The sequence below is a fragment of the Ictidomys tridecemlineatus genome, chromosome 4 (assembly GCF_052094955.1).
Source record: "Ictidomys tridecemlineatus isolate mIctTri1 chromosome 4, mIctTri1.hap1, whole genome shotgun sequence".
Taxonomy (NCBI): Eukaryota; Metazoa; Chordata; class Mammalia; order Rodentia; family Sciuridae; genus Ictidomys; species Ictidomys tridecemlineatus.
The window spans coordinates 203,308,504-203,330,149 of NC_135480.1; the positions used below are offsets into that span (position 1 = coordinate 203,308,504).

General features: G+C 50.0%; 2 protein-coding genes across 3 annotated transcripts in view; both read left to right on the forward strand.

The window, feature by feature from the left end:
• The first annotated feature begins 60 nt into the window (after positions 1-60).
• On the forward strand, positions 61-9,467 carry Coq4 (coenzyme Q4). Its single transcript, XM_005321024.5, has 7 exons — positions 61-274; positions 361-492; positions 4,080-4,176; positions 4,715-4,817; positions 7,719-7,848; positions 8,340-8,433; positions 8,872-9,467. The coding sequence occupies exons 1-7, from the start codon at positions 205-207 to the stop codon at positions 9,041-9,043; spliced, it is 798 nt and encodes a 265-aa protein (XP_005321081.1). The 5' UTR covers positions 61-204; the 3' UTR covers positions 9,044-9,467.
• Positions 8,340-21,646, forward strand: part of Slc27a4 (solute carrier family 27 member 4) — a 20,296-nt gene continuing 6,989 nt past the window's right edge. The window contains exons 1-4 of one of the 2 annotated variants that reach the window (XM_040286390.2): positions 8,340-8,433; positions 16,359-16,525; positions 18,011-18,405; positions 20,657-20,815. In XM_040286390.2, the coding sequence (XP_040142324.1) occupies positions 16,365-16,525; positions 18,011-18,405; positions 20,657-20,815 (715 nt within the window). In that variant the 5' untranslated portion in view covers positions 8,340-8,433; positions 16,359-16,364. Of the gene's footprint in view, positions 8,434-14,752; positions 15,082-16,358; positions 16,526-18,010; positions 18,406-20,656; positions 20,816-21,646 lie in introns of those variants that run through there. The other variant, XM_005321025.5, reaches the window with a different exon arrangement.

Consider the following 21,646-nt stretch of genomic DNA (forward strand, 5'->3'; position numbering starts at 1 on the left):
GAAACGGGGCACAACTTATATCAGTGAAAACTGCTGGTAGATAAAGTGCGTGAGTTTCCTTCTCATACTTAGCTAGGTCCCTTTCCTATCGGTTCCACGAGAGGCCGTAGGCAGCTTAGTTTTTGACCTCTCTGGCACTCCGTTCCCAGAGAAGTTTAGAGCGTCGGCCTTGCCCCGCCTGCCCTTCGGTGGACGCCCGCTGCCATGGCGACGCTGCTGCGTCGGGCTCTGCTCCCCCTTCGTCCGCTCTCCAGCAGTACCCGGCCGGCTGCAGGCAAGTGGCGCTGGGTCCCAGGCCGAGGCGGGAGGAGCGTGCAGGCTCAGAGCTCGTCTGACCTCTGCCTTTTGCTTTCCTGGCAGATGTGCCCTTCCGGGCCAGGAGCCATGGCGCCAGCCGGCTCTACCCGGACCACATTCCCACCTCCCCGCTGCAGAAGGCGCTGCTCGCCGCGGGCTCGGCGGGAATGGCGCTCTACGACCCGTACCGCCACGGTAAGGCCGCGCGTGCTGGGCGCTCTGTCCCGGCAGCGAGAGGTCGGGGTGCCCTTGCTCTGGAAGCCTGGGCAGGTCCCCACCTCAAAGCCTCCTTTTCCTGGGTGCCTGGAGAATAGAACGGGTCGGGGTACCCAAACCTTGCTTCACCTCATAGTCACCAGAAATATTTATAAAAACCAGATGCCTGGTTTCTGCCTAAACTCTTTGAATCCCAATCTGCCAGGCAGGGGGCGGGGAGGGATAAAAAGAGGGGTGCAGAGTCTGATCATTTATCTTTTCAAATTCCCGGAGATTCTGTCATCCATCTGTGTTTAGAACCCCTGGGCTAAAGGATTTATAAGCACTTGTCGCATTATAACATTCCTGCTAGAGCCGGGCGCTGTGGCGCACGCCTTTAATTCCTGGTGCTCGGGAGGCTTAAGGCAAGAGGATCTCAAGTTCAAAGCCAGCCTCAGCAACTTAGCGAGGTTCTGTTTCCAAAATTAAAATAAAAGCAGGCCGGTGATGTGGCTTAAGGGCTCCCTGGGTTCCAATCCCTCATACTAAGTAAATAATAACAACATTCTTGCTAGAAAGTAAATTTTATGAGGTCGAACAACATGAATGCACGGAATCTACAGCATTTAGAATAGTGCCTGACACATAGTAAATGCTCAGTAAATCTCAATAAATGTCTGCTGGCTGTATAATTAGAATTTTTTTTTTTTTTTTTGCCGGGGGGTACGCGGGGATCTACCTTTCAGCTATATTCCCATCCCTAGAACACCCCCCATTACTGGGAACTGAACCCAGGGCCTCCTACTTGTACTGTACCACTGAACTGCACCCAACTTCAGGACTAGGCAACTAAGAGAATTCTGGCTTTCCAATTATAACCTTCTCAGCACTTATAGAAAACACTGTCTGGGTTGAAGATTCAAGTAGTATTTATCTTGCTGCTCTTTATTTCCTATGCGTCCAGTTCCCCTGAACAGAGTTCTTAAGTAAAAGGCCCAGAATCTGGAGGTCTGAGGAACTCAGGCCTCCTCAAGATTTGGTTCCAGGAACTGGGCAACCTGGGACAAGGGACAGAGAGACAGGCACAGGGGAGGACTGATCTGAAAGGACAGTGGAGAACTACAGAGATCACTGGGGAGCATGGATATACATGTCCCATATAGCCTGGGAGCTCACCTCCTCCCACACCTGCCTGGCAAATATCCCTGAGAAGAGCCTCTTCTTTGCTCCAGTTGTGCCAAGCTGTGACCCCTGACCTTCTCTAGCATGGCATTTGTCACATTGTTGTCATATTTGTCTCCTCTGCCAGGCTGGCCACACCCACCCATCACCCACTTCATCCTCCGTCAGCTGGGCCTAACCTGGGAGCCCTGACCTGGGAGGCCCCCCTAGGCCACAGAGGCATCATCTCCAGAAGTGACCTCTCTCTGAAGATATACCATCTCACCCCCTCTGCTTCCTAACTCTGCTCAAATGCCTACTATGGTGGCGGCTCACTAACTTATACTTCAGTACTGCTCCTGACATTTGCAGGGCAATTTCTACAAGCTGACCCATCAGGGGCTGCCCAGGGTCTCTGACCAGCCTGTGTAAACGCCCCAGATGGCCCTACACAGGCTGACTAACTGCTGTGCCCCCTCCCCACCACAGGCACCCTGGTGGGCATAGCCCCTCCTCATGGTGCCCAGGGTTGTAATGGGGAGAAGGTAAACAAAATGTTTATGATCACAATCCAGGGGGTTATTCTATAGAATGGACCAGGGCACAGGAAAGGGGCTATGCTCACCAGTGCATAAGGAAGGTCACCTCTGGTAAGGAGTGCAGGCATGGCTAAAGACCAAATTACTTGGCACCCAGCCATGGAGGCCTGCAGATGAGGGTCCCTGGGCCCAGGAGGAATCAGGAGGCTGCTCAGGGCTCATTTCTGGAGGAGGAATTGGAGTTTCCTGGCCTCTATAACAGGTGTGGCAGGCGGGGCAATTTCCAACCAGATGCTGCTTTATTTATTTATTTTTTGTGGGGGGTGGGTACCAGGGATTGAACTCAGGGGCACTTGACTACTGAGCCATATCACCAGCCTTATTTTGTATTTTTTATTTAGAGACAGGGTCTCACTGAGTTACTTAGTGCCTCACTTTGCCAAGGCTGGCTTTCAACTTTCGATCCTCCTACCTCAGCCTCCCAAACTGCTGTGACTACAGGCATACACCACCGCACCTGGCTTAGATGCTGTTCTTAAAGGGCCAAGTCTCCCTGGCCCCTAGAACACTTTTTGTTTAAGTGGTACTGGGGATTGAATCCAGGGGTACTCTACCACTGAGCTATGTCCTCAGCCCTTTTATTTATTTTGAGACAGGGTCAGGCCTCAAACTTGTGATCCTCCTGCCTCAGCCTCCTGAGTCACTGGTGTTACAGAAGTGGACCACCACACTTGGCTGCTAGACAGTTCTTAAGATCCTATAGTTGGGGCCGGGGTTGTGGCTCAGAGGTAGAGCATTCGCCTAGCATGTGTCCGTGCTGGGTTCTATCCTCAGCACCGCATAAAAATAAATAAAGGGGCGGGGCTGGGGATGTGGCTCAAGTGGTAGGTAGCGAGCTCACCTGGCATGCGTGCGGCCTGGGTTCAATCCTCAGCACCACATACAAAAAAGATGTTGTGTCGGGCTGGGCATGTGGCTCAAGCAGTAGCAGGCTCGCCTGGCATGCGTGTGGCCTGGGTTCGATCCTCAGCACCACATACAAACAAAGATGTTGTGTCTGCTGAAAACTGAAAAATAAATACTAAAAAACAAAATTAAAAAAAAAAGATGTTGTGTCTGCTGAAAACTAAAAAATAAATATTAAAAAATTCTCTCCTCTCTTTTTTAAAATAAAATAAAAATAAAGGCATTGTGTCTGCTGAAAACTAAAAAATAAATATTAAAAAATTCTCTCCTCTCTTTTTTAAAATAAAATAAAAATAAATAAAGGTATTGTGTTCAACTACAACTAAAAAATACTTAAAAAAAAAAAGAGATCCTATAGTGTCCTTTCCAGGATTTTTAAGTTCTAGAAAGTACTATCACTCTTACTGAGAATAATAATGACAACTGCTCTTTAAGCGCTGTGCTAAATATTTTATATAACATGATTTTTCTGGATTTCTCACATTAACCCTCTATGAAAGGTGTAATCTACACTTTACAAATTAGGACTCTGAAGCTTAGTGTGAAGCAATTTGTGTAAGTTCACCTAAATAGATCGTACCTGGTCTCAGACACAGCACTCTCTAATACCAGAGTCTGTACCAGTCAATGCAGACATGATATTCTTTTGTGATAATGAATGTGAAATGATTTATAAAGTCTTTAGAGCACTGTGCTAACCAAAGCCACCCCAGAAGATTAATAACATAACATAAAATAAATCATAGATACATTGAGTCTAAGCTGTGTGCTAGGTGATATGCTAAGCATTTAAAATGGATTATTATAACTAAGAGGTAGATATTATCCCTATTTTATAGTGTAGAAAACCAAGAATAAGACCAAGTCGAGTAACTTACCTAAGATCACGTTCCCTATCTGTGCCCTTCTCTGTCATTTCAGACATGATTGCAGTTCTTGGGGAGACCACAGGATGCTGGACCCTGAAGGTCCTCAGGGACCAGATGAAGAGGGATCCAGAGGGTGCCCAGATCCTACAGTAGGTCCCAGCTCTACCTGGGGACTTGAAGTCATTCTATAGGTATCCTGCACATATCTTAGCTAAAAGGCCAGGAAGCGATAGTTCTCTAGGGATCCTGACTTTTCTAGAGTCATATTTTATCAGCCCTGTTCTTTTAGGGATCTCTGCTTGATACCCTGACCATGGACATTGCACAGGCTGGGCACTGCCCAACTCCAGGGGCACCACTGATACATATGTGTGTGCAGTATGACCACCTTTGGGTTGTACAAGGTGGCAGCTCAGACCAGCTCAGCCACAGGACTCTGTGCCTTCATTAACCTCATAAAACATGTGCTAGCTGTACCCTTCCCCTTTAGTACATCTGTAGTCTATCTTCCAATGTCCTTGGTTTGCGGTAGTCTCCTCAGTCCCCAAACTGGCCTGGCAAGTAGATTCTCCTTTAGATCGGTGGCTAAATGCTGCCCTGTGTCCTTACCCCCAACCAAAGTTTACTCTAACTGGGCCTTTCACCTGCCTTTGCTGGTACCTCCTAATATCCGGTCCTGCCTTTCAGGGAGCGTCCCCGGATCTCACTGTCCACCCTGGACCTGGGCAAGCTCCAGAGCCTCCCTGAAGGCTCATTTGGCCGCGAGTATCTCCGTTTCCTGGATGTGAATGTGAGTTTCCAGTTTGTATGCATCTGGCATCATCAAGAAGTGCAGAGAAATGGCATAGGAGTGACATGCTGAGGCAGGGGGAGCCCCAAGCTGCCATCACGGGCAGAAGTACTTTTTAGGCCAGTTGTGGTGGCAATGCCTGTAATCCTAGCAGCTCAGGAGGCTGAGACAGGAGGATTGCAGGTTCAAAGCCAGCCTTAGCAACTTAGTGAGACCCTTTCTCAAAAAAAAAAAAAAGTCAAAAGTGCTAGAGATGTGGCTTAGTGATTAAGTGCCCTAGGGTTCAATCCCTGTAAAAAAAGAAAAAAAAAAGTGCTTTTTAGTCTCATGCCATTTTCTATGGTATAGGCAAATTAACTGGGAATATAAGTGTAGCTCAGTGCACAGGGCCCTGGGTTCTATCCCCAGCACCATAAAAAATAGAGACTCAGCCAGAGGAGTGATTGGGAGAAAGGCAAAAAGTGGCCTGGGAGGTAGGCCAGGGCTAGGCACTACCAGGCCCTATAGACTTTGGGAAGAGCTCTATATTTCGTAATAGCCAAAGGAAATCATTACAAGGATAGTTACATGACCTGACCTGACCTGTCTTTACTCCTCCCTCTAGCACATACTCACCCCATCAAAGCCCCGGTGCTAAGTGCCTCTCCAGCTCAGCTCAAGAGCCCACCGTGCTGGAGGAGGGCAAGTGGTGACCAAAGGTTGCTCTAGAACAGGGTTTCTCAACCTTGCACTATTGATGCCTGGGGCTGGATAATTCTCATAGGAGGCTGTCCTGTGTCTCGTAGAACATTTAGCAGCATCCCTGGCTTCTACCAACTCAATACAAGTAGAACCCTCCCCCTCCCATGGAGATACCCACAAATATCTCTAGACATTGCAGATGTTCCCTGGTGAGCAGTTGACAGTCTCTGCCCTTGAAAGACATTGTTCCCAAGACAGTAACCTGTCCCTTACACTTTCCAGACACTTGCCTTTGCAGGGCAATCACCTGTCCGATTTTATACCATCTTTCTCAGATTTCACTAGAGTGTAAGTTATTTCATCAGCAGGAAACCTGCCCCATGTGAAACCCAAGTAGAAACAGTTTCTGAAGTTCACCAGAACCTTTAGTCTTGATGCTGTGGAGGGTTGCAGTGGCAGAGAGGTGTCTACCAGGATTATGATGGGCACCTTGCCCAGCAACTGCCCTAGTTATGGTAACAGCCTGAAGATTGTGACATTTCTAGAGCAAGGGAATCAGCAACCCACAAAATGGGAAGGAACACCTCTGTGCCAATAGAGATTCAAAGAAAGGATCCAGGTGAGGCCACCAGCCCTGAGGCTAACGTTGCTAAGAGGCATGGTCATGAGCTCTGAAGTTAAAGAGAAACCCAAGTTAAAATCTTGCCTCTTCCCAGTTTTATAGCCCTGGACAAATTCTTATCTGATGTAAAAGGACCTAACCTTTGTCTTCAGAGTACTTATACAGCTTATTGATAACAGATGTCAAGGCTACTGGCTTTGGAATCCAGCGGACTTTATTTTATATCCTGACTCAGTCACTTTATTAGCTGTATGCTCTTGGGCAAGTTACTTACCTGAGCCTTACTTTTCTTACCTATATCTGAGGATAATTACAGTGGGAACTACCTAAATTGCTGTGAGAGTGAAATATGATAACGTGTGAAGGAGATTGCCCAGGGCTGGCACATAGTAGGTACTCCATAAAAGCAGCTGCTGTTACTCTGATCAGTTCAGCTTCACACAGCAAGTACAACTGCAGAGGAAGTGAGGTCCTGGGACCCAGTGAGGCCACAGACTCAGATTGGCCATGATGCTGAGCATGCAGCCTCAAAGCAATGAAGACCTCAGATGTCTCGGCTTATGGACAGGCTGAGGCCATGCCTTGAGAGCAGAAAGACCAGGATACTGCTACTGTGTGGGCACTGATGAGGACTCAACGAGGCAGGGGCTGAAGGAAGGTAGTCAACATTCTTACCTGGGGTCAGAGAAGTGCTCAGGGATGGCTGGCCGTTTACTCACGCATTCAAGAGATGCTTATTCATCCAGGTCCCAGACCGGAAACCAAAGATAACAGCAATGAGCAAAGCAGCTAGCCCTGCCCTCATGCAGCAGCAGTGTCCACAGACTAGACTCAAGCCATATAGGTTATTTAAAGCTTTCTCCTAGCCACTTTAATAAAAGGAAAAAAAAGTGGAATTTTTTTTATATCTTTATTTTGTTTTTTGGGGGTACTGGGGATTGAACCCAGGGCTTTAAGCATGTGAGGCAAGCACTCTACCAACTAAGCTAAATCTCCAGCCCCCTTTATTTTATTTTTATGTGGTGCCGAGGATCGAACCCAGTGCCTCATGCTTGCTAGGCAAGTGCTCAACCTCTGAGCCACAACCTCAGCCCCAGGAATTGTGTTAATAATACATTTTTAGCCAAATATATTTAGAATAGTAGCATTCCGACAAGTAATCCACATTTTTATTTTTATTTACTTATTTTTTTGTGGTTTAAGATGGGTCTTTCCTTTTTCATTAGTATATTAATTGTATATATACTGATGGGATTTGTTGTTATATATTCATATATGCACACATTATGACAGTATATTTGGGCCAGTATCATTCCCCAGCATCAACATTTTTAAATTATTGTGATTTCACTTTCTTTCATACTGTCTTTGAAATCCAGTGTATTTTACAAGCATAGCACATCTCGGAACTTGCCATGTTTGGAAGCTCCATGACTGCAGTGGTGGGTGGCTGCTACACAGGACAGTGCAGAATGAGTCACCAGGGTTTTCTGGTGGGGACTGAGTTTGGTAGGAATGGTTGAAAGTTAAGGGGAGACTAACAAATTAGGCCCTGGGAGCTGTTGGGAAAGGGTCTAGGGGAGTGTCATGCTTGTCAGAGGGTCTCCCCAGACACCCGAGCGCCCACCCGCTTTGTGGATGATGAAGAGCTAGCATACGTGATCCAGCGTTACCGGGAGGTGCACGACATGCTTCACACCCTCTTGGGGATGCCTACCAACATGCTGGGTGAGTGCCACCAAGCCAGCTACCTGCAAGTAGTGGATGGCAGTGTCCTCCAGCCAGCTGTCTTTGTCTTTCCACCACGTCCCTTCATCTACTCAGTGCCTGCTGATTTTTTTTGCTTTGCGCAAACATTCTGGTAGCATCTGGGCCATGCTATCCCCATTTCTCCTTTGTGACTTCTACACTGATTTCCCTCCCACAGCATCCCTCCCTCTAAGGCCTGTTGGGACCATCGGAGTCTCCTCAGTCTGGCTTTTGAGATCCTCTGCATTCTGACGCAGCTTCCCTTCCAGCCCCTTTCTCTTGCACTGATACCCTCTCCTCCACCCCAAGCCCAGTGCCCCAAGGCCCAGCACAGGCCAGGAAGGGGTACAACTGAGCCCTGGTAGAGATTGGAGAAAAGCAGATGCCTCTCTGGGCCCTACCAGCAGCACCACTGGCCACCTCCTCCCAGCATCACTTACCTTCCACCTGGTCCTTGTCCTTACCCCTAGGGGAAATCGTGGTGAAATGGTTTGAGGCTGTGCAGACTCGTCTCCCCATGTGCATCCTGGGTGCACTCTTTGGACCAGTCCGTCTCAGTGCTCAGTAAGTTTTCAAGTGGCAGGGACATTGGAGGGTTGGGGGAGACCTCAGAGGGGCTGGACTTCAGGAAATGGGAAAGGTATGCAGACACCTAGCAGCCCATGTGGCTCTCCAGGAAGCAAGGGTATGAAAGAGGAGGCAGAAAGGGAAAACTGGCCTATGTCCCAGGAGCTTTGGGGCCAGGCCTCAGGACCAGGGCAGAATGACAGGAGTCAGTGGGAAGGCAGGGTAGCCCAAGTTTCTGGAATTAGTCCTCTATTTACATCTGAGTTTTGGTGTGTTCAAGGTGTGTAAGACTTGGGGCATAAGGTTTCACCTCACTGAGCTTTCCTTCTGCTTCTGAGTGAGGACTAACTGGGCACATGCACAGCAAGCTCTGAGCACATAGCAGGCCTAGCCCTTGAGGACCTGATGTTTTCTCTTCTCCCTGCCACCCCTCAGGAGCCTGCAGGTGCTAGTCTCGGAGCTGATCCCGTGGGCAGTTGAGAATGGGCGCAGGGCCCCTTGCGTCCTCAACCTGTACTATGAGCAGCGTTGGGAGCAGTCCCTGAGTGCCCTGCGAGAGGAACTGGGCATCACAGTGCCGCCTCTGTGTGTCCGGGGCCGGGCCTAGTCTGAGCTGCTGCAACAAGGGTGCTGGTTTGCCTTCCCACCCACTGCCTCCAGGGACAGAAGACACCTTTGCCACTACCTTTGCTCCTTCTTTTTGAACACTGACTGACCTTTGGATGTTATTTATAGTTGTCATAATCATTGCTGTGTGTCCTTGAGGGCCAGTCCAGGAGGGAGCAAGCAGGGCACTGGGCCTCCAAGCTGCCTAAGGAGAGCCACATTTTCTCAAGGACTGGCCATCTAGGATTAGGTGGAATATCTCAGGTCCATAGCCTGTTTGGGACTCCTCCCTGCCAACCAGGGCTTTCTGAGGCCCAGGCGGGTGTCCTCACAGGAGTGAGAGCAACACTCAACTCCAAATGTCTAAGAAGAGAGGCGGAGTGGAGGCAAGTCAGCCATCTGAATAAAGGCTCTCATCAGGCCAAGTGTCTGCTTGTCCTCCTTGGCCCAGGGCTGCCTGTGGCTCTGACAGCTCTGGGCCTTCCCAGCACCGAGGGTGGAAATTCCCTCCCAACCTGAACTTCAGCTGCTTTCCTCTCTCTAGTCTGAAGTTGGGCAGGCTAAGATTCCAATCTTCAGCTCCTCCATTTTCTAGTGGAGGACTCCTACCTTCCCCTTCTGAGCCATTTAAACCTCAGTGAAGGGCAAATGACAGTTTCTGCCTTGGGTTATGGGGGTTCCCTGAGGTGGAATGCAGAAGGCCTGTGGGGATAGGGCCAAGGGGCAGGAGCCACTTTAGTTTTAGTGTGTTGGGGGACACAGGAGACTGCAGCTCATTCTGGAGTGGCAAACAGGCTCTTCCCTCCAGTCAGAGTCAGGAACAGGGGCAGGCAGGACAAAAAGTACCTGAGAAGAGTGGGTGGCTCTGTCTGAGGATTTGGGACCAGAAAAACTCTCAAGATGGCAGAGCCCTTAGAGTGTTTTGGGCATATTTTCCCCCCTTTGGTAGGGGGACTGAACTCAGGGATCCTCTACCACTGAGTTACAACCCAGTCTTTTTTTTTTTTTTTTTTTTTTTTTTTTAAGATAAGGTCTCACTAAATTGCTCAGGTTGGCATCGAACTTGCTATCCTGCCTCGGCCTCCTGAGTCCCTGTGATATAGTTATGAGACACCACACCTGGCTGGGCCCTTAGAGTTTTTCAGGGCCAACTTTGTTATTTTGTGGATTTGTCACCTGGAGCCCAGAAATTAGGCAGGGAATTGCTTAATATTAACTAGAACACAGGCCACAGGCTTCCAGGTTGGTTTTCCTATTCCTCAGTTTCCCAATCTATAATAATGACCACAGTTTATTTACAACTATACTATGGGCCAAGCAACACTATGCACTTGAGATGCATCATCACAATGACACTTCAAGGTGGCCACCCAGAGGTAGGAGGTACTGTTACTTTGATTTTACCACTGAACTACATCTCCAAGAGAGTGTCTTGCTAAGTTACCCAAGATGGCCTTGCAATCCTCCAGTGGCTGGGATGACAAACATGCACCATGGGGCCCCATTTACTTGCTTTACTAATGAGGCAACAGGAACAGAACTGGGGCTGGAACCAGGGTTATCTGAAGGCCTTTCTAGAAAGCCATATGAGCACCTGCCCAGCCCTGGCCTTACCTGTGGCCACCATGTCCTGTCCTGGGCTCCTGCTGACAGAAGGAGGGTGCTGGAGGCTGAGAATGTGGGTTTCTTTAAGAGAGAAGGCTTGGGCTGGAGATGTAGCTCCAGTGGTAGAGCACCCCTGGGTTCAAGCCCTAGCACCATAAAAACAAACCAACCAACAAAAATAGGGAAACCTTGTGCTGACTCCCTGAATTCCTACAGAAGGCAAGAGGTAGAGGCAAGTTCCCTGTGTTTCACCCACCTGCAGGACAATGTAGGCTGCCTTTGCAGAGCTGCCTGGTCTGCATTAAAAAATAAAATGGGCTGGGGATGTGGCTCAGTGGCTTAGTGCAGCTGGATTCAATCCCTGGTACCAAATAAACAAATGATAAAATAAAATGAGGAGAGCAAAACACCTGCTTCACAGCAGTGCCATTGGGAAACTTTGGTGTCTAGGGCACCTACCCCACTGCAACTCAGTTGAAGTCAGGTGCCAAGGTGGCGGGTAGATCAGACTCAGATGGCCTTCTCTGCACACCTGGATCACACCTACTCTAGCCCTGGGCCATTACAGCACTTGCCAGAGGGAATCAGACATCCACATTGTCTGGGATGAAGTCTGGTCTAACCATAGGGTGGCATTAGTGTCACCTATGAGTGAAGAAAAACAATACTGTAATAGCTATGACTGATTGTTTTTAACATAGCCTGTGAGGCCACCTTCTATCTGGAAACTTCTATTTTCTAATAAATCTTGATTGCCTTTATCCTTCTTCCCAAAACACACCAAACTTCTTGCCTTTGGGAACAGCACTCTGTCTCTGGGTAGTTACGTGGGCAGCTCCTTGTCACTCGTATCTCTGCTCAAATGTGACCTCAGGCCTTCCCTGACCACCCCATCTGAGGAAGAATATAACAAGGACTTACTACTTCATTGTTGAGCAAATGGAGGCCAGGCCCTTGCTAGCCTGCTACAGTCAAGTCCTCATTCGTTTCCCTTAGTAACCCCTGAGACACTGATGGTAGCTCACTTACCGATGAAGACCAACTCTCAGGTTTAGGGAAACTTCTGGGGTCACAGCTAAACTGAGGTCGTGAGTTCTCTCCCAGTAATCCGGGAAAAGTCTCCTTAGGTAGTGGGCTTCGGGTGTCAGTCAGTGGTAGAGCACTTGCCTTGCATGCACAAGGCAAGGTCCTGAGTTCCATCCCTATCCCTAGCACTGCAAAAAAAAAAAAAAAAAAGAAAGAAAGAAACTAACTCTGAGAATAAGCATAGGTAGCTGGAGTCTGAGCCAGGTCTGGATATACAAGCTCAAAAGACACACAGACCTGGGCCCACTGCTGCCCAGTTCTGCTCCCTTGCCATAGTCTCATCAGACTGTAAACTTGTTTCCTCCCCTTAAAATAGGGAGAAGCTGGGTGGGTGGCGCATGACTATAATCCCAGCAGCTCAGGAGGCTGAGGTAGGAGGATCACAAGTTCAAAGCCAGCCTCAGCAACTTAGTGAGGCCCTAAGTAACTTAGCAAGACCCTATCTCAAAATTTAAAAAATAAAATGGGCTGGGGATGTGGCTCAGTGGTTTAATGCCCCTGGATTCAATCCCTGGTACCAAATAAACAAATGATAAAATAAAATGAGGAGAGCAAAACACCTGCTTCACAGCAGTGCCATTGGGAAACTCAGTAAAATGGTGCATGGTCAGTGCTTATTAACGTATTGTAAGCATTTAAGAAAAGGAAGTTGTCATTTGCCAGGAAGGTCCCTTGAGATCTTGGAAGTAAAGTCAAGCCAGAGGTATTATTTTGCACACACTCAGAGTGAGAGGATTTCTATAGCTCAGAGCTCTTCAGGCCAATGGAACAAATGTATTTGGTGTAAACACCTACTGTGTGCTAGGGCCAAACTACCTCAGAGAGCCAGGGAGGCCAAGTTCCTCCATTTGAGCCCAAAGGTCAGTTGCTGGTTAAGTCTGCTGGTTTTTGCACTGTTATTTGTCCCCAATGTGGTACAGGATGGGAGTTGTGTCCGTGTCAAAGGAGCCCATTGTGAGGTCAGCCTAAGTTAGGCACACCCCTCAAATGACAGGACCCAGTCCTTGACCTTCTCAAAAACCCTCACTAGCTCTCCATTGCCCCTGGGATAAACTCAGGCTGGCACACAAGGCCTTCCTACCCGTTCTTTCCACCATGTGCTCCCACTACCACCACCCTTGTGTTCTACTGCACAAGCCCACCAGTCTTGTCACTTCACAGACCTCTTCAGAGTGTGTGCCCAGTGCACATACTGGGAGTTAAGCAAGTGATCAGAACAGTGCCACTCTTGCCCTTGGAGCTATGTACTGAAGCCAGCCCTGAGGTAAGAGCTTGACTCCTGTCATTTCCTTGAATCCTTAGTGGTCACACAAGAAGGGGCCATGACAGTGGTATTGCCATTGGACAGGTAAAGACACTGAGGCTCTGTGAGGAGAGATTTGCTCAGAGCTCACAACTGGGGCTGGAAGTGCACCCCAGCTGTGTCTGCTGCTGTGCAAAGAGTACAGCTCAATAAATCATCACAACAACTAGGCAGAGTGTTACACCAGATGCTACACCAGAAGTACCCTGAGTGGTCAGCGATCTCACTTACTCAAATCTTCACCTGCCTTCTCCCACCAGACCAAGTAATTTGAAGGCAGACTGTCCTTTTCCCTCTGTGTCCCCCTACTTCTATACCTCCACCTGGCCCACTGTCTGGTAGAGTATTGCCTTAGTTTCTTAATTTCTAGTCTGGGCAAAGGACAGCATGTGACTAGTCATCAGCAAATGGCTTCAATAGTTGATTTGGAAATAAATGTGTTTATCCCCATAAATCCTTCTCCCTTTCACTCATTTAACACTGCACCTCTGTAATATGCCAAGCCCTGTGGATACCATCAGACATAATTTCTGTGTCTAAATTTTCATCTTATATATACTTCTGTGATCAATGAACCTTTAAGCTCCAATGTGATCAATGAACCTTTAAGCTTCAAAAGCACCTGATGGGGGCTGGGATGTGGCTCAAGGGATAGCGAGCTCGCCTGGCATGCATGGGGCCCGGTTGGATCCTCAGCACCACATACAAAGATATTGTGTCCCCCGAAAACTGAAAAATAAATATTAAAATTCTCTCTCTCTCAAAAAAAAAAAAAAAAAGCACCTGATGGCTGGGCAGGTGTGATGGCACACACTGGTAATCCCAACAACTGTGGAGGCTGAGGTGCGAGGATCACAAGTTCCAGACCAGCCTCAGCAATTTAGCAAGGCCCTAAGCAACTCAGTGAGACCCTGTCTAAAAATAAAAAATAAAAATGGCTGGAGATGATGTAGCTCACCAGTTAAGTGCCCCTGGGTTGGATCCCCAGTATATAAAAAAAAAAAAAAAAAAAAAATCATGATGAGAGAATTTCTGCACAGTAACCCCAAAAGCAGAGTCGGGCATAGATCCTGTAGTTCTTCTGTTTATGTTTTATTGTTGGTACTGAGGATTTAACTCAGGGCGCTTTACCACTGAGCTATACATTTGAGACAAGATGTCGCTAAATTGCTGAGAGCCCCAGCTAAATTACTGAGGCTGGCCCAGAACTCAGCCTCCATGTACCACCATGCCCAGATCCTCTTGAACCTTGTGAAGGTACTGGAGGAAGTAAAACAGCGACTCTGGTGGGACTCGAACCCACTACCTAAAAATGGCCACTGCAGGTTTTGGCTAGAAGTCTCATGCGCTATCCACCGCGGCAGGTTTCCAGGATCTCCCACCGCTTACCTCCGCCCTTTTAGAGCTCACCTAGATGTAGTGTTGGACTTTACTAAATTCTGCTGGGGCCGCGTAGCGAGCTAGGATTCTCTGCTGACCGTAAGAGTTAGAGTGTGCTTGCCTAAATCTCGCGCGGGATTATAGGAACAGAGGAACCAGCAGTAAACCGCCGGTTCCCCAAACCTGGGGTTCTCTACGGCTGCCCTGGTCTGTGTGCGGCGCGGACTACAACTCCTAGCGTAGTGCGCGCAGGGCCGGATTGAGTGGCATGGACTACAACTCCCAGTATGCCGCGCGGCGGCACCGCCCAACGTCGCGGCGCGCGCAGGGCTGACTGAGCCGAGAGGCGTCCAGCGCGCTGGGCTGCGCTGGGCTGGGCTGGGCTGGGTTTGACTGGGCTGGGCTGGGCAGCTTAGCGCCGATCCGCGCGGCCGGCTCAGAGGCTCGCCAGCCGCTGGGACCGAGCTGGAGGCGGTGCTGCGGGCCGGCACATCCCGTTTGGGTTGTGGGAGGCGGGCGGGCCCTGAAGGGCGCAGAGCCGGCCAAGCGCTGCTGGGTCTTGGCTCTGTGCGCCCAGGGGCGGCTGATGCCCCCAGCGCTCCCCACTCCGCTGCTGCATCCGGGCCGCATCTGGACTGGGCGCCGCGCTGCGGAGCCGACGCCGGGTGAGCGAGGCGGGGCCGGTGGGACCCAGGGCTGGGAAACCTACCGGGCCGAGTAGGGGATGACGGCGGGGCGGACCTGGGGTGAGGGGCGCGCCCAGCCTCTCTGTTTCCCTGCCGGGACCTTTGCTACTCTAGCTGTCTAGGAGCAGGACCCCGGAAGGGGCCCCTTGGGAACTCGGCACCCCATCCTCTTCTCCTTCCATTCTTCCTGAAGGGGTTCCTGCCCTCCGCACTGGCGGGCTCTGGGAGGCCGGAGGTCTGAGGGCCTTGGAGTTCCTGGCATTGGGGTTGGGGACGTTTTAGCCCAGCCCCGCCCCCCACGTCGGGGTTTTGCTTTTCCCCGGGAGGAGGAGGTTTGTAGAGGCTCCCTGTGGTCCAGGCCATGTCCTCATATTGGCTCTCAGGCTACTTTACAGCCTTGACCTTCAGCTCCTTCTAACAATAGGAAAACCCTAAGAAAAACTGTCCCTTCAGCTAGCTTTCCCTTGAACAAGTCCGCAAAGAGCCATGAATAGAGAGCCCAAGAGTCCTAATCTCAGCCCAGCCTTTGCAGCACCGTCAGCTTTTCCCCCTACCCTAAGCCCCATTCCTAAGGATTCATCTGAGTGGTTTGCTGGGGGGCGGGGGTGTAGGGCGTGTCTTCAAGACCCTCTTCTCCCTAATTCATCTTTCCCCCTGGGCAGTCACCCTTAGGCACCTCCGGGCTCTAACCTGTTTACTGTGTCGCCCTCTATCGTTCAGTACAGTGGAGGCAGGACAATGCCAGAGTCCGTGGGCAGGGATTTGGCTGGGCTACCTTCCCAGGAAGCTGCCCCTTTCTGTGTTGTAGTTTGGCCTGATCATTCCCCAGAACCTCCCTGGGCTCTGGGTGGGGAATTGAGCTGGAGACACTTAAGTCAGTATCTATCCTCAAGGTGTTTTGATTAGGGTCCTTGGATGTAGGAGAGTGGACTGAAAAACTAAAAACAGGTCTCACTAACCCATTGCACACAGCCAGAAACTGAGGCTTGAAGTGGAAAAGGGACCTGTCCAAGGTAACTTGGAAAGTGGTAGTTCAAGATAGGACTAGAGGCTAGAACAGTCCCCTGCATGTCATCCCTGAAACTTACTTGAAGACCCTTTCAGCCACCAAAACCTTAAAAGGGAACTTTGTCCTCAGTCACCCAACTTGGGGTGACCAAGCCCTAAGGTGTTTGTGATCACAGTGGAGTGGGTGCCAGGACCTGGAAGTGTGTGGTCCTTGGGGACACAAATGTTTGACTTCCTTGTGCCTGCAGGCCAACATGCTGCTTGGGGCATCTTTGGTGGGGTTGATGGTGTTCTCCAAGCTGGTGCTGAGACTACCCTGGACCCAAGTGGGGTTCTCCCTGCTGCTTCTCTACTTGGGATCTGGTGGCTGGCGCTTCATCCGGATCTTCATCAAGACCTTCAGGCGTGATATCTTGTGAGTACTGGTCCAGTTCTTCCTGGGTTTCATCCTTCCTGGGTTCCTGATCCCTGTAATCTCCCCAGACAAGACCCCATGGTATCTACCAGTATAGGACACCTGGGACCCCAGAAGCCTCTGCTCCACACCTTACCCCTGGCAGTAATATTTGGTACCTCCATCTCCAAGGTCAAAGTCTTTCCTCAGGGAATCTCCCTAACTTGAAACTCCTTGGGCTGGGACACACACTGAATTCCAAGTATGTTGAAGACAGATCGTGAGGACACTCTAGTTTATAACTAGGTGAAGAGGAACCCAGTGGGGGGCTGGGGATGTGGCTCAAGTGGTAGCGCACTCGCCTGGTATGCGTGCGGCCCGGGTTCGATCCTCAGCACCACATACCAACAAAGATGTTGTGTCCGCCGAGAACTAAAAATAATAAATATTAAAAATTCAAAAAAAAAAAAAAAAGAGGAACCCAGTGGGAAAGGACCTTTTCTTGGATTGGCACAAACCTGAGAGGGTATAAGGGGCACTGAATTCTAGAACAAGGCTCCAAGTTAGATATCTGGGAGACCTGTTCCCTGCTGCTCTGCGCCAGGTCCTGTGCTGCTCCGAGGCCCAGAGAGGAACAAAGCAGACCTGATCTGCCAAACTTAGGCTAACCATGGGGATAAGGAGAGGACAAAGCAACTCCCTGAAGTGGCAGTACCATGCAGGCAAAGGCCCTGGCAGTCTTGCTCACTCTTGTGTTCCAGGGCCCAGCATAGTGAACCATCCCCCAAATAGGCAACTCAGCCTTTGTCAATCTGGACTGATTACAGAAGGAGGAGGTATCAAGTGACCCTGCAGGAAGGGTGGTAGCAGCAGGAGCTATGGGAGCAAGGAGCAGGGAGAGATGACCCCAGGCCAGGGGCTTAGGGAATCTAGAGGCCTCCTAGTGGAGAGGTGCCTCAAAGGTGGTACAAGGCGGGGAGTCCAGCCTCAGGCACAGCACTGGAGACATAAAGACTGCAGAGCTCCAGAGTTTATGGGGTGGGGTGGGGGGAACACAAGCACTAAGCATCTCCCCTGTGCTGGTCAACCCTGGGGATAAGGTGGTAAACAAGATAGAGGCCTGTCCTAGTTGGACTGACAGGGAGAACGACTTATCATAGTTTACTGTGGTGATAGGGGTTGAGGATAGTACAGGCTGCAGGAGGGGAGTAGGAGTTGGAACCAGACAGGCCTGCAGTTCAAGTCTCAGCCTCATGGCACCTTTGAAGCACTGGGTAAGCTGCAGTACCATGAGAGAATCTTTCCTCTTCCTATCAGGAGCGAGAAACCACACGACCTCTGGGTGTCATTGTGAGGTCTTGGTGAAAGGCTGTGTGTGGCAGTGTCATGCATCCAGGAAGGACTGGCTTATGGCACTCAGGGCATTGGGCAGGAACCTGGGCCAGGGGTTCAGGAGGCCACCCTGCCAACCCTGGCAGTCACAGTTCATTGCTCACTTCCACACAGCGGCGGCCTGGTGCTCCTCAAGGTGAAAGCAAAGGTTCGACGGTACCTGCGGGATCAGGAAACTGTGCCTGTGTTGTTTGCCTCTACGGTACAGCGCCACCCCAACAAGACAGCCCTGATCTTCGAGGGCACAGACACCCACTGGACCTTCCGCCAGCTAGATGATTACTCAAGCAGCGTGGGCAACTTCCTGCAGGCCCGGGGCCTGGCTTCAGGCGATGTGGCTGCCCTTTTCATGGAGAACCGCAATGAGTTTGTGGGCCTGTGGCTTGGCATGGCCAAGCTGGGCGTGGAGGCGGCACTCATCAACACCAATCTCCGGCGTGATGCTCTGCGCCACTGCCTTACCACATCCCAGGCTCGTGCCCTTATTTTTGGTAGTGAGATGGCCCCAGGTGAGCTCCAGGGGGCAAAGGACAGGTGGCAGACCCAGGGGACCTTGCACAGAGCACAGCTCCCTTCTAGGCCTGGGGGAGGCAATGTTGGCCTGTGGTTAAGGGCAGGGGCCCTGGAGTCAGCTTGTTTGAGCCTGCCAGGGAAGCTGGCAGTCCTGGATGAGAGGCAGGTGCTCTGAGAGTCAGGTTCCACATCTGTAGCACCTGCCCCTACTGATCTTAAGGAGGAGGTGGTTGCCCTGCCACACTGGTAGTCAGGGGGTTGGCACTGGTTCACCCTCAGACATGATGGCTGCCATTCTTGTGACTGATTAGTCCTCACTTGCCCTATCTCTACAATGGGAACAAGAACTCACTCCCCGTCTCCTGGAGGAGCTTGCATTTCATGTGCTGCCACATTAGGTGCCAGCATGCTGAGCCTGGTGCTTTACAAGAGCAGCTCTGATCTTCACAAAGACTGGGGAGGGAGGGACTGTCATCTTGGCTTTATGGATGATGAGGTGAGTTTAGAGGGAACTTACCCAAGTTCACACAGCTGTAGGTGAGGACTGGGATTTTATTTTATTTATTTGTGATATCAAAGGACCCAGTCCTTTATATATGCAAGGCGAGCACTGTGCCACTGGGCTACAAGCCTAGCTCCAGGGCTCTTTATTTATTTCTTTATTTGTCAATGGAGTTTATTTTATTTATTTATGTGCAGTGCTGAGAATCCAACCCAGTGCCTCACACTTGCTAGGCAAGCACTTTACCACTGAGCACCAGCCCCAGCGCCCCCAGCCTCTTTTTTTTTTTATTTGTTTTTGTAGTTATAGATGGACAGCATGCCTTCATTTTATTTGTTTATTTTTATGCGGTGCTGAGGATCAAACCCAGTGCCTCACATGTGCAAGGCAAGCGCTCTGCCACTGAGCTACAGCCCCAGCCCTTTCCCCAGGCTCTTTTTTTATTTTAACTTTTTTTTTTTTTTTTTTTTGTATCGAGGAGTAAACTTGGTGGCACAGTACCTCTGAGCTACATCTTCCATTCTTGTTTTTTTTTTTGGTATCAGGGATTGAACTCAGGGGCACTTGACCACTGAGCCACATCCCCAGCCCTATTTTGTATTTTATTTAGAGACAGGGTCTCACTGAGTTGCTTAGAGCCTCACCCTTGCTGAGGCTGGCCTTGAACTTGCAATCTTCCTGCCTCAGCCTCCTGAGCTGCTGTGATTACAGTGCATCACTGTACCCAGCATCCTCAGTCCTTTTTATTTTTTATTATTTTGAGATAGGATCTCTCTAAGTTGCTGAGGCTGGCCTGGAACTTGTGATCCTGCTGCCTCAGCCTCCCTCATTGCTCTGATTACAGGGGTGAGCCACCATGCCCAACAGAACTAGGATTTGATCTTGGGCTTCATCACAGTGTCCCTGTTCTTTCTCCCCACACTATGGCTGTTGTGGGATAATGGACAAGGAAGTTAAAATGCTGCAAGGGGCCAGGTGCAGTGGCATACAGCTGTAATCCCAGCAGTTCTGGAGGCTGAGGCAAGAGGATCACACGTTTGAGGCCAGCCTCAGCAATTTAGTGAGACCCTCAGCAACTTAGCAAGACCTGTCTCAAAAAATAAAAGGACTGGGGGTGTAATTAAGTAGCTAAGCAGTAAAACACCCCTGTACCACCCCCCCAAAAAAAATGCTACAAGGGGAGAAGGAAGGATACAGTAGGTAGAGGAAAGAAGATTAGATGAATTAAGAGAAAACCAGAGTAGCTCAGTGGTATAGTGTTTGCCTAGCACGCATGAGGCCATAGGTTTCAACCCAGCACCATAAAAATAAGTAGCAGCCAGAGAAAGTGAGGCCAAGAGAGCCAGCACTGCCCTGTGCCAAAGGTGAGTATCTGGGCATCTGTCCAGCACCTAGGAAAACAGAAGGTTCCCACTTAGAGGAAATGGGGCCTTCTGACCCCCACTCCTGTCCACCAACCATACCCAGTACAGTGGGTAAGAGACCTTGGTATGAGCTCCCTCTTGTTCATGGTGTGTCAGTTTCTTCAGCTCTAAAATGGGCTGTTGTTGGTACCTATTTCCTAGGGCTATAAGAATAAGAAAATCACGTAAGGAGCTCTTTGTGTAGTTAGCCAGCAGCTTATGGGAGCTGTTGCTCCTATAAACAGTAAAGGTACCTTACCCATTTCCCCCTCATATTAACCAGTCTTCCCTGGGAATGCACAGCCTACTGGCCTGCCTGCTGACCTGTTCTGTCTCCCATAGCTATATGTGAGATCCATGACAGCCTGGACTCCTCACTTATCCTCTTCTGCTCTGGCTCCTGGGACCCCAATACAGTGCCCACTGGCACAGAGCACCTGGACCCTCTGCTGGAAGATGCCCCCAAGCACCTACCAAGTCGCCCTAACAAGGGCTTCACAGGTGGGTCCTCCTCCTCCTACCCCACTGGGCAGCCTTCCCAACCTCCTCCAGGCTCTCCTCTCTTCCTGTACACTCCAACCTGCTCAGTCCTTCAGCTCTTCCACTCTTACTTCCCTCCTTGTAAAGCCACCAATCTGCTGTGTAGTCTGGTGGTTCAAATCTTGGACTCTTATCAGGGCTCTTCAGCCTGTCTTCTGAGCCTCAGGTCACCCCAGCCATAAAATCAGGGATTATAACAGAATCTACTTCCTGGGTTGATTTTGAGGGTTGAAAAAAATACAGTGGGTAAAGTTCTAAGGCTAGAGCATGGAAGGAGGAAGGGCTCAGTAACAGGTCATTGTCCTTGTCATCATTGTCTAACCTCTCCTATCCTGACTCTAGTACTTTTGTAAGTTGCTAGAGGGCAGGGCCTGTGGCTGGTCCACCCTGGTGCCCTCGTGCTGCGTGGAGCTAGCACTTAGCAGGCAGGTAGAGTCTGAGATGGCTGCTATAAATGTGCAGAGTTGTCCAGTGCAGTTCCTGGCCTCTAGGAACATTATTCTGGCAGGGCTGAACCTCCCATAGGAACTATAGTGTGACAGTTCCTAGTCAGAGCTGCAGGGTGGAGTCAATAGATGTTCAGAAGTACAGAAGCTACACAGCACCCATTTCCTGCAGCTAAGTCTTGGGGCAGGTATCCCTCCTTCCAAAACCTCCAACTGGCGCCACCTCCTTCACAGAAGCCCAGGCCAGTTGGTGCTACTGGTCTTCCTCAGGTCCTGTGTTTTCCCCTCCCCCACACTTGTCTCAGTACTGGAACTGCCTGTGTCCTCATATAACTGTCCTGCTCAG